The 12405-nt window shown below is 35.3% G+C and overlaps 1 protein-coding gene across 1 annotated transcript in view; it reads left to right on the top strand.

Annotated features, from left to right (window-relative positions):
• Iars2 (isoleucyl-tRNA synthetase 2, mitochondrial) overlaps positions 1 to 12405 on the top strand; it is a 56433-nt gene that overhangs the window by 34819 nt on the left and 9209 nt on the right. The window contains exons 14-17 of the mRNA XM_027934775.2: positions 89 to 182; positions 9439 to 9547; positions 10785 to 10887; positions 12179 to 12304. Coding sequence (XP_027790576.2) covers positions 89 to 182; positions 9439 to 9547; positions 10785 to 10887; positions 12179 to 12304 — 432 coding nt within the window. The remainder of the gene's footprint in view (positions 1 to 88; positions 183 to 9438; positions 9548 to 10784; positions 10888 to 12178; positions 12305 to 12405) is intronic.

The raw sequence follows: 12405 nt of genomic DNA, 5'->3' as shown, positions 1-12405 counted from the left end.
GTTTTTCACTTTCTTAAAATTCTTTGGGTACTTAGTGGCTATATTGTGGTCTTTGTAAAATTAAAATGCTTTTGCACTATCTTATTAGGTTGGTGGCCCTGATGCTTTGGAATATATGCCAGGTCAGGATATTTTGGACATCTGGTTTGACAGTGGAACTTCATGGTCTTATGTTCTTCCAGGTAAGTTTTTAAAAATAGATTATATGCCAATTGAGAAGTTTTGAAAACACAGAAATATTACTTAGAAGAGATCTGTAACCAAAAACTTTTGTTTGCTTTATAAGAAGTAGATCTTCTATTATAACATAATTGTAGACCTAGAAGGATCCTTTGGCAGTCATATGATCCAATGATTTCCAAACTTTTTGTTTTTTTGCTTGTGTGATTTTCAAGGTGAAATTTTAATTAGAATCTTAGTACATTAAATAGATGGAAAAGAATAGGAATTTTCTCCTCCTTGTAACTGGCTAATTCTCCTTGGTTTGTATAGCAATCTGAAAGCATCCAGTTTCCTAAAATAAAGTTTGGAAATCCCTGAAATAATCTGATGCCATCATTTTTTAGAAGAGAAAATGAGATTGAGTTAGAGCCAGATTAAGTGGAACTTGAGCTGATATTCAGTTCTCATTCTTCCACACTGCATTGACCCTTTCACATTTTTCCCCCCTCTTTATAGAAATAACAGACTAATTATTTACCTACCTCATAGTTAGGGTCAATTTTGACTCATAGTATAAAGACAAAGAAGAGACCATGGACAAAAATTAGAAGAGCACAGTAGTAGAAGGCACACCTTAGAAGATGTGTGGAGATATTTGAGAGCAATATCCTTAAGGATACGACATGTAAAGTCGGACATAAGAGTAAAAAAAACGAGCCTTGTCAGCACTGTGAAATTAAAGATGGGGCTGCAGAGTTTGGGGCTCAATGATGGATCAGATAGCTTTGCTTTCTGAACAGGGGAATGTGGGGAGAATAACTCACTGTACAATTGGCCATTGTTAAAGGCATTGAAAGGACTTACCCTCAAGTTTTACGTGAAATATACTTCTGATACTGGGCTTCACTGTTGAAAGCCCAGCAGTATGATTCCTATTCCATAAATATAGGTAAATATATTTCTTTTATTTGGACCTTTCTTTCAGCTTAGGAAATATGAAAAAAATGCATGTAAATGCATGCTTATTCTCTGATAACTAAAATGTACATAATAATTCATAATGCACAAATATATTACATTAATTTTTATATAATAATTTTCAATAGTATTATTTCATAATTATTTTTCTCAAAGTATATATGAGAGAAAATATTGCAAGTTTAGGTACTTTGTTTTTGTGCATTATATGGAAAATTTAGGCAAATGACACTGCTCATGGCAGATTATATAGCAGCAGAAAGATGAGTTTCCTGCTAGCATGTTTGGGGCAGCACCCTGAATTCTAGGAAAGAGTGCCAAAGGTAAAGCTGCTTATGGAATGTATTTCAAGGGTCATTCACTGCTTTGTTCTTAGTGAGAATTAATACTGCTAGCAGTGTTGCTTTATTTCTCAAGTAGTTCTGTTATTAATGTTGTAAGTGCTGGACCCATTAACTGGGCTGTAAACTGCACAAAACTGTCATTAAAACTTGCATGCTGTTGTTGAGTGCTGAATTTAGTCATACTGTTTCTCTTTTTTGTTGTTGTTGTTCTGCTAGGGATCAACCCAAGGCCTCATGAATGCTGGGCAAGTGTTCTACTATTGAACCAGTCCCTAGTATGTGTTCCTCTTCCTCTTTTTTTTTTTTTTTTTAATATATATGTTTTTCTTTTTTCTTTTTAGTACTGGGGATTATAATACAGGGGCACTTTACCACTGAGCCACATCCCCAGCCCCTTTTTAATTTTTTTCCTATTTGAGACAAGGTCTTACTAGGTTGCTGAGGGCCTTGGTAAATAGCTGAGGCTGGTCTCAGGCTTGCAATCCTCCTGACTCAGTCTCCGAAGTTGTTGAATTATAGGTGTACACTGCCACACCTGGTTTAGTGTGTGATCTTCTTAACCAAATAATTTTGACCATGACAAATTTTTTATTAAGTTAAATTAGTGGTAAAAATGTACCTACTTAATAAATCTTTTTTTTTTTTTTTTTTTTTTTTTGCTTTCCTGTTGTATTTAAGTAATTGACTTCGAAGAAAATTCATTTGTCATTTAAATATATATGATGTACTTAATCTTAGGCTGTAGTTTCTACTTTTGTTAACTCATTATCTCTTCTCAATAAAAACCTTAAAAGATAAATCAGTAAGAAGTATGATACTCAGGTAACATTTGATTCTATTTTCCTCCCATTTATTTCATGATAAGAATCTCAAGATAGGCAGAAAGTGTAGTGGGGAAGAGAGCCAGGTACTAGGTGAATTCATAGTTTGAAAATCCATAAAGTTTTTTTTTTTTAAAGTCACCTACTTTTCTGAGAAGTGTTAACTGTAATTTTCGTTCTCAAATGTAAAATGAGTCAATGTATATTTCTTTGAGAGTACATTATTATAAAACAAGCTGAGCTTTCTTTGAGCCTAATTTTAGCTGTTAGTCTTCATTTGTATCTTCTACAAACTGAATTTGATTAGTTAGCATACATAACTGGTTTTACTTTCTGCTGATATGTTTTATAGCAGTGAAAGAGATTTGGCTTGTTAAGTTTTGACATCAGTTCAAGTACCTGTTTCCTTGTGAATTCAAAGTCAATAAATTCGAAACAAGAAAACTTTCTAAAAGGAAATGGCAGCCTGGGGCTGTGGCTCAGTGGTAGAGAGCTTGCCTCACATGGGTGAGGCCCTGGGTTTGATCCTCAGCACTACATAAAAATAAATAAATAAAATAAAGGTATTTGTCCATCTACAATTCAAAAAAAGAAAATAATTAAAAAACAAGATAAAAAAGGAAATGACATTTTTAAATGAATCATTTTATAGGTAAAAAGTGATACCTTTGTATCTAAAACATTGTGTAAACATTCACTGAAGGCATTAGTATGATTAAAAATATTTAATGTATGTGTGATTTTTAAATTTTTTGTATGTAGATGGACAGCTTGCCTTTTATTTATTTATTTTTATGTGATGCTGAGGATCAAATCCAGTGCCTCATACATGCTAGGCAAGCGCTCTCCTACTGAGCTACAACCCAGACCAGTAAACTTTATTTTTTAGAATAGTTTTAGGTTCTCAGCAAAATTGAACTAAAGGTACAGTTATCATATGACTTACCCACTGACAGGCTATTCTCTCCCACTCTTAATACTCCACCAGAGTATTAAGTTATTTGCATTTGTTATAATAGATAAATCTTTTATTAATTAATTAATTTATTATTATTATTTTGTGTGTGTGTGTGTGTGTGTGTGTGTGTGTACCTGGGGATTGAACCCAGGACACTTTTTTTGCTGAGCTATACCTCTAGCAATTATTTATTTATTATTAATTTTTATTATTTTCAGGGTGCATCTCACTAAGTTGTCTGGGCTGGCCTCAAACTTGTAATTCTCTTGCCTCAGCCCAATTGTTGAGCCACAGTGCCCAGTGATAAATCTATCTTGATACCTTATTATCACCCAAAGCCCATAGTTTACACTAGGTTCACTCTTGGTGGTATGCGTTCTGTGGGTTTAGACGAATGTGCAATGGTATGTGCCTAGCATTGTAATGTCGTACAGAATAGTAACTACACCATCCCAAAACTCCGGGTGCTACACCTATTTATCCTTCCCTCCATGCTGTTCTTTAGCAACCACTGATCTTCTTTGGGGAATTCCAGGATTGAATGCAGGGGTGTTCAACCCCTAAGCCCCATCCCCAGTCCTTTTCATTTTTTAAATTTTGACACAGGGTCTCACCTTGCTGAGTTGCTCAGGGCCTCTCTAAGTTGCTGAGGCAGGCTTTGAACTTGTGATCCTCTGGCATCAGCCTCCTGAGTTGCTGGGATTACAGTGAGCCACTGTGCCTGGCAAGCATTGTTCTTTTTATTGTCTAAAAAGGTCTTTTTATAGGTTTACTTTTCCTGTGTCATAGTTGGGATCATACAGTATGTAGCCTTTTCACTTCATTTAATATACATCTAAGTTTCTTCCATGTCTCTTCCTTATTGGATGGCTTATGTTTTTAGACTCTGATTAATATTCCATTGTCTAAATAAACCATAGATTATTTATTTGTTCACCTGTTAAATAATAGTGTTTTAAAATACTTATTCTACTTCCTTTTAAATTTTTTTTTATAGAGAAATAAATATAAATACAGAAAAGAGGTCAGTTTTTTCAAACAAAATTAGACTAACAATTTAGATTTTTAAATAACTTCTTTTTAAAAAGTCACTTTTAAGGGCTTGTGCAATATTAAAGAGCTTAATTTCAAATTTTAATTATTACATTTCAGCATATATTTAGAGATTATTTTTGGTTTAAATTATTTTCAGTTGTTACACAGATTAAGCATAGTTTTGCCATATTTGCTTGTGCTGGTAATACAATTTGTTTCCTTAGTTAAATACAAAAATCTTGTCAAAATTCATGAATTTAAATTTTGTAATGAATTCAAACATTTTTAAATGTTTTTTTTATGGTAATTTTTATGGTTGATTTCTTCTTTTTTTTTTTAAGTATCTTTTTTAGTTATCAATGGATACAATACCATTATTTTATTTATTTATTTTTTTTATGTGGTGCTAAGGATCGAACCCAGTGCCTCACACATGTTAGGCAAGTACTCTACCACTGAGCTATACCTCCAGCCCCGAGTTATTTTTTAAGTTACTTGCATGCCTAAATCACAATCTCAAAGATATTGAATAGTTTATTATTCTTTCTAAATATGAATTTTCATAATTTTCCTAAAATCTAAAGTTACTATGATAGAAATACTTTTTTGACCACGTGGTAAAGGGCCACTTTTCCTGGAAGTGTAAAACTCCATACTTACTACTGATCATACAAATTCTAATTTTTTTTTTTTTTTACTATGAGATCTATTATCTTTGTGTAGTGGGAATATCCATGAATCTTAATGTTCTTCCTGAAAGTTTTCCAAATTTCTAAGAATGTACTTTTGTTAGAAAAAATAAGCAGTACTAAAGACAAACTTTTTAGGAAATAGTCCCAATAGTGAATGATATAAAGTTGTTCATTAAATAAATCTACAGTGAAGTAGCACTTGGGTTTAGCTATGCTTTGTATTTCTTGCCATTTTTACCTTTGTGTTTGGAAGTTCCAGCAAGCTTTATATTTTCATTCCTTTCCAGAGTTTTGCTACTCCCAGACAGCCCATCCCCACTGTTTTCCCACTAATTTCACACCTTTTTTTCTTGAGACAAGTCCTCACTGTGTTGTCTAGGTTGGCTTGTGAACTTTTAAGCTCAACTGATCCTCCCACCTTAGACTCCTAAGTAGCTGGATTATATAGACAGATAGGCATGTACCACCAAGCCCAATCTCACATAGGATCTTTTTTTTTTTTTTTTTTTTGGTGCTAGGAATAGAACCCAAGACCTTGTACATACTAGGCAAGCACTCTACCACTGAGCTACACTTCCAGTCCATGTAGCATCTTAAAAGTCTTTCTTTCCAGAAATTATCTTGAATGATATTTAACTTTTTACCCAGTTCCAACAATTTTCAAATAGGTGAGAATGGGAAAGATACAAACACAGAGACCTTACCCTTAGTATGTATTACCTGTTTTGTTGTGATGCTTCTAGTAGGCTGGTGTCCTAGTAATTTTATTAGAATATTATAATATGTACTTCTAGGGAAGGATCAGAGACCATGTATTTTTAAAAATAGTTTAATATGATTTTATTTTTACAAGTGTTATTTCATGTGAAACTGAAAGACTATACCAGAAACAATCTTCTGTAATTCTGTCAGGAGATATCAGAATGCCCTTCATGGCAAATCTTAGTAATAATTAACAATTACTAGAGGTTTCCTATGTCTTACACTTCTTTAATCTCTCTAACAGCCTCTTGAGGTAGGTAAATACAGGTGTCATTCCCATTTTGCTGAAGAAAAAAATGAGAGCATGGAAAGATTTAGCCAAGACCCCCAAGTCAGTAAGCACCACAGGTACTGGGACGCTGGTGGTCGGAATCTAGCCCCTGGACAGTCTTCAGATTCTTATACTCTGAGTACCATGAATCCTTAGGCAGCAACTAGCTTTCTTTTTTTGAAATATTTTTCTTAGTTGTCAATGGATCTGTAATTTTATTTGTTTATTTATATGCGGTGCTGTGGATGGAACCCACAATCTCACGCATGCCAGGCAAACACTCTACCATTGAACCACAACTCCAGCTCTGGAACTGGTTTTCTTAAAATGAAAATTTTTTAAACTAGCAAGGATCTGAGAGGAAGCCCGTTGTTTCATAGATGTGTTTTTCAAGGTTTGGAAACAGTATGTGCTGCAGGGTGACAGAACTTTGGTTCACTTCTATGATGTTGGACTATGAGCGATTGTTTTACGAGACCAGAGGAGGCACTTCTCAAAGAGATGAAAGGGTTAGGGCTGCTTCTTGCTACTGCATTACCAACTCATTTCAGAAAAGGATTCCCTTGAATTTTCTATTATTTTTCATCTTATTGAAAATTGCTGTATCAAAATGTGGCTACCAGTAGGGAGTTAACATTTTAGAGTGGAATGGGATTTTTATACTGGCCGTATAAAAGCTTAAATAGGAACAAGTGGTTATGAGTCAGTAGAGGAAGGGGAAACAAAAGACATAGCTGAAGCATTCTAGATGTTGAGGCTAACCTGTTATTGTTTTTGTTGTATGTGCATTTACCTTTCTGTATTTTCCCAATTGCACAGACTGGACTGAATTCTCTGTTTTACCATGGTAACACTTGTCACAATTTTTTTTTTTTTTTTTCAGTGCTGGGTGGGGATTGAGCCAAGGACTTTAAGCATGCCCTATCACTGAGCTTCATCACCAGCCTCCTAGTTATTTCTTGCTAACATAAAATCTACCCTACTAGATGTTTCTCTGAGAGGCCAGAGACCACATTTCTTCAGTTTTCCCCTCAGAGTGTAGCACAATGCATGTAATGGGTACTGGGTAATATTGGTTGAATTGAGCTGGTTTAATTTTGTCTCTGTACTTCCATGCTCATCTTTTTCACATAAAAATTACAACTCTGAATCTTCAATATTAGGACATAAGGGAAAAAATCATCTAGGACATAAGGAAAAAAATCATCATTTCATAAGTAAAAGGGATATAGGCCTTTTTAAAGTTGTGAATTTGAATTTAATGTATGGAAGTAATTTTCCTCACTAACCTCATGCCCCAATTTTGAGAACTTTTTTATTTATTTATTTTTTTTATTTTTTTTTTTTAAATTTATTTATTTATTTTAGTTCTCGGCGGACACAACATCTTTGTTGGTATGTGGTGCTGAGGATCGAACCCGGGCCGCACGCATACCAGGCGAGCGCGCTACCGCTTGAGCCACATCCCCAGCCCCCGAACTTTTTTATTTTGAAGTCACAAAGTAATATGAAAAATTCCTACATGCCCTTCATCTAGATTTTCTATTACCAGTTTTACTACATTTGCTTTCTGTATCCTCTCAGTGTAAGTAGAGCACATAGAGAAAACAATTTTATATCTCTTATAATTTTAGTGTTATTTCCTAAAAATATGGACAGTATCATATAACCAATATACATACCAAAATCGGCAAATTGACATTGATTCTATACTGTTAACTCTCTACCTGTCTACAGACCTTATTGAAATTTTACTCAGTACAATCCTTTATGGAAAAGGGAGGGGAAAAAAAAAATCCAGGATCCAGTATAGGATCACAGGTCACACGTAGTTGTCACCTCTCTTTAGTTCCCTCATTTTTTGTCTTTCATAACCTTGACATTCATCAGAGCACAGCCTATTTGGGTTTGTATGATGTGCACTCATGATGAGATTTAGGTTATGCCTTTGGCATGGGTATCACAGAGTGGGGTCGTGTCCTCCTCAGTTTATTATGTTAAGTTGCATGATAGCTGTCAGTCTTGTTTCTGGTGATGTCTAACTTCGATCATTTGGTTGAGGTAGTAACTGCCAGGGTTTTTTGTTTCGTTTTTTTATTCAGTACTGTGGATTGAATCCAGGGCCTTGCACTTGGTAGGCAAGCACTCTACCACTAACATCCCTAGGCCCTCTTTTTAAAATTTTTTGTTTATTGAGACAGGACTTTACTAAGTTGCCTAGGCTGGCCTTAAACTTGAAATCCTCCTACCTCAGCCTCCTAAATAGCTGGGATTACAGGCATACACCATGATGCCAGCCACTTTTCTTTATTGTAAAGCCTTCCCATCTTCCCCCACCAAATTATCAGTAATAAGTATTTTGTAGGAAGATCCTTTAAGACTTTGAAAATGTCTTGATTTCTCAATTTTCACCTAGCAATTAAGCATCCTTGATGAATCTTTTAATTTTTTGGTATCAAGGATTGGACCCAGGGGCATTTAACCACTGAGCCACGTCCCCAACCCTTTTTTGTATTTTACTTAGAGACAGGGTCTCACTGAGTTGCTGAAGTCCTTGCTAAATTCCAAGGCTGACTTTGAACTTGCTATCCTCCTGCTTCAGCCTCTGGAGCTGATGGAATTACAGATTATAGGCATGTGCCAGAAATAATTGTCACTTATGTCATCAGTAGGTTGTCCATTTTCTTATTATTAACTGTCAAATTAACTATTGTTAATAAAGTACCTCTCAAGCTTGCAAATGTGTCCTATCAAAATTGAGACAGAATTATCGACATAGCTTTTTTACATTTTGCCCATCATTTGACTAACTCATTGTCAAATTACAAGTTAATAACTTGATTTTTGTAACAATTCGTTTTTGTCTTATTATTAAGATAAGGCTCATTCAAGTAGTATGACTTCTTGATTAAGAGTGGGCACTCCAGTGCCAGGTTGACTACAGGTTCAAAGTACAGCTGGACTACTTACTGTCATAGAACCTGCCTCACTTTCCTCATCTGTAAAGTGGGGAAAATGATACCTATTTTTATTAGAGTTGACACAAGAATTAAATGTATTAAATGTAAAGTTGTTGGATGCTCAGCAAATATTTGTTGCATTAAGAAAATGATATTTTCATTACATATTTAATTTGAAATGCTAATATTGATAATTATTATGACTCAGCCCCTTATTTAAAGAGTGTCTTAGTTGTGCTTTGGAAGATGTTACTCAAAGGTTCATCATCTTTATTTTGGCTCATAAAATGGCGGTGGTGTAATAGATCAAGTAAATGCAGTTTGGTCTCTGGGTAGAGCATGACGCAAGAAATGGATAATGTGATGGAAGCTTTAATGTTTTGATGATACTCATTATTGTTTTCTTATTTTAACTAACTTAAATTTCTATCTTTTTTGTAATATTTATTTTTCAGGTACCAACCAAAGAGCAGATTTGTACTTGGAAGGAAAAGACCAGCTCGGGGGTTGGTTCCAATCTTCCTTATTAACAAGTGTGGCAGCAAGGAAAAAAGTGCCTTTCAAGTAAGTGTTTGTGCCTGATCTAAACAGTCAGCATGATTTGCCTTTATTGAGTGCCTGCCAGGTTGAAGCACTATCCTGGGTAGTAGACAGATAATGTGTGAAAACTGTATTTACATATGTTTATAAAATGTGTGTATGAATAAAGTGCGACAGTCTCCTGTCACATTAAAAAAATAAGAATTTAAAATAAGAAAAAAAAAAGAGAGAAAAGAGACTTCAATAAAAAGGTGTCTTGTCACTCTGGCTACATCCTAGAAGAGAATATCAGCATTACTGGAGGAGCTGTGAAGACTTTGTGCAGGTAGATTTTACACTGTGGTAAGACTCCACCCGGGTGCTGGGAAGGATATGCCAGGAGACAGCCTGAGTTCAAGTGTCCTTCCATTTATGACACCAACATTGACTAACCAATTGAAACTTTACCCGGGAACGTTATTAAATCAGGGATTTTTGCTTAGTACAGATACTTGCTTTTCCTCATTCAAATCTGTGGGCAGAAGTTGAATCAGAAATTTTCTTAAGCATCTTGAGATTTTTGCTATCTTACAATGAGAACCCATCCCAGAACAATTTACATGTATTTGTTTCTTATGTAACATGCTTTTAAAAACAACAGAAGAGTGGATACGGGTTTTCTCAAGTAGTCTTTTTGAAAGTTGTCGCGACCCCTCGCCAGCAAGGGAAACACGACACAGGATTCTTCTTTCAACAGTTTATTTAGGCCTTGAGTCATGTATCATCTTCTAGCGCCCGCACCCGACACACCCAAGCACAGCTTAATAAAGCCCCCTGCATCCCAATCCTAAGCCGCCACGTGGATCTCTCTCATAGGGTGGTAAGGGATTACGCGCCAACTCTCCATAAAAGGAGTTGTTTACCACAGGCCACAGTGGAAGCCGGCGCCATCTTCTAATGGCGGCCACGATCTATAACAATGTCTTACCACAGAAAGTCATTTTGAGGTGATAATCTGTTTTTGTTTTGTTTTTAAATCTGCTCTTTTAAGCCATGCTTTTTCTTGGTTTATTTCAGTGATCAAAGTCAGTGCATATCAGAAGTCAGGAAAAATTTATTTAATGAACAAAAACATTAAAAAGTTTTTCTGTGTTTAGTTAAAGAGCTTACTTTTAACAGTCATGATGCATAAATTGCCAAGCATTAGGCTATTGAGAAAAACTGTTATCCACTATTTTTATGCTAAACTAAAATGCTCAATTAAACTGATTTGTCTCCTTAGGTCAGTGGTTGTTCATGGATTTACCCTTGGAGAAAAGGGAGAAAAGATGTCTAAGTCTCTTGGGAATGTTATTGATCCTGATATTGTCATCAATGGAGGACAAGTAAGTTTTTCCCTAAAATATATTTTATTTTTGTTTTAAGGCTCTTAAATTATTGGTCCAAGTCCTTAAGAGTGGGCACTCCAGGGCCAGGTTGTTTTTAAATTTCAATGTAAAAAACAAACAACAACAACAAAAAAAACTTTTAAATATGGTCACTTCAGTATAAAAAGAAAATTTAAAAAGAAACAATAAAAACCCAGGATGTGATGGGTATGTTGGTACACACCTGTAGCCTGCAGTCCTGTCACTGAAGGAGCAGTAGGAGGAGTACTCGAGTCCAGGAATTTGAGGCCTTCTGCAACATTACAACTCTCGATCTCTTAAAAAAAAAATAGATGATGTTTGACCATGTTGTAAATCTAAAATCTTAAGTAATACATGATTTTAAAGAAAAAAGAAAGAGCTGGAACTATGTTCCTTTTGACATATTTCAGGTCTGAATCTCCAGTGTTAGGTCCTAAGTAATATTATTCCTTTTATCACTTGAGCTTACAGTATGTGTAACCTGTTATTTTATAATTAAGTGGAAATCAGAAGGACAAAAAGATCACAACTTCTCAACTCACATTACATTTATTCTTGAAGTTATATACCTTAACTTTACAGCAAGATGTTAGGTCTGGGGTTGCTGATAATTTGGGGATTTTTTTAGAGTTGCTTTCTTAATAGAAAACTTTTATCTGTTGTCTTGCTCCTGTGGCTTTTTACTGCCATCCCTACATTCATTGCTTTATGTACAGAGTTCCTAGGGAATAGTGAAAGGGAAAGCACCCCTTCCTCTTTCCTTCCCCATCAAGGACCACCCCACTGCCTACACTGCTTTGTGCCAACTATTGTAGATGATTGGGAGTACACTAGGTATTCCCAGCTATGCATTGAACAAGACCACAGAGTACTATCTCCTCTTTTCTATTTTTAATTATTCATTGAGTACTTGATTGGTACAGGGGATTGAACCTAGGTGTGCTCTACCACTCTCCAGCTCTTTTTTTAAAAATTATTATTATTTTGAGATAGAGCCTCACCAGATTGTTTAGGCTGGTCTTGAGTTTGTGATCCTCCTGCCTCAGCCTCCTAGGCTACTAAGGTTACAGTAACCACTATGGCTGGCTTTGTTGTTTTTAGATGTAGTCTGATTGGAAATTGTTAGCTTGTATTTCATTTCAGTGCTGGTATACTTTATACTTACATTGTGCTCAAACATGGTTCTGAATAAGAGTTTTATGTAAAGCATTTATTCAACTAATAGGAATTGAAAGCCATTCTGATTGTATCTTTTCTCAATGAAAAGGATCAAAGCAAAGAGCCTCCCTATGGTGCTGATGTTCTTCGCTGGTGGGTGGCTGAGTCCAATGTCTTCACTGAAGTGACAATTGGTCCATCTGCTCTCAATGCTGCTAGAGATGATATTAATAAGGTTAGAGCCGTTATTCTTCCTATTTCTGAGTGAAAACTAAATCATTGTAAAGAATGAGGCACTTTTTTTTGACATTGCAGAACTGAATGAAAATGGTTCAC

This window comes from Marmota flaviventris, chromosome 12 (genome assembly GCF_047511675.1).
Source record: "Marmota flaviventris isolate mMarFla1 chromosome 12, mMarFla1.hap1, whole genome shotgun sequence".
Taxonomy (NCBI): domain Eukaryota; kingdom Metazoa; phylum Chordata; class Mammalia; order Rodentia; family Sciuridae; genus Marmota; species Marmota flaviventris.
The sequence above is the reverse complement of the archived record's forward strand: the minus strand, read 5'-3'. Positions and strand labels throughout refer to the sequence as shown.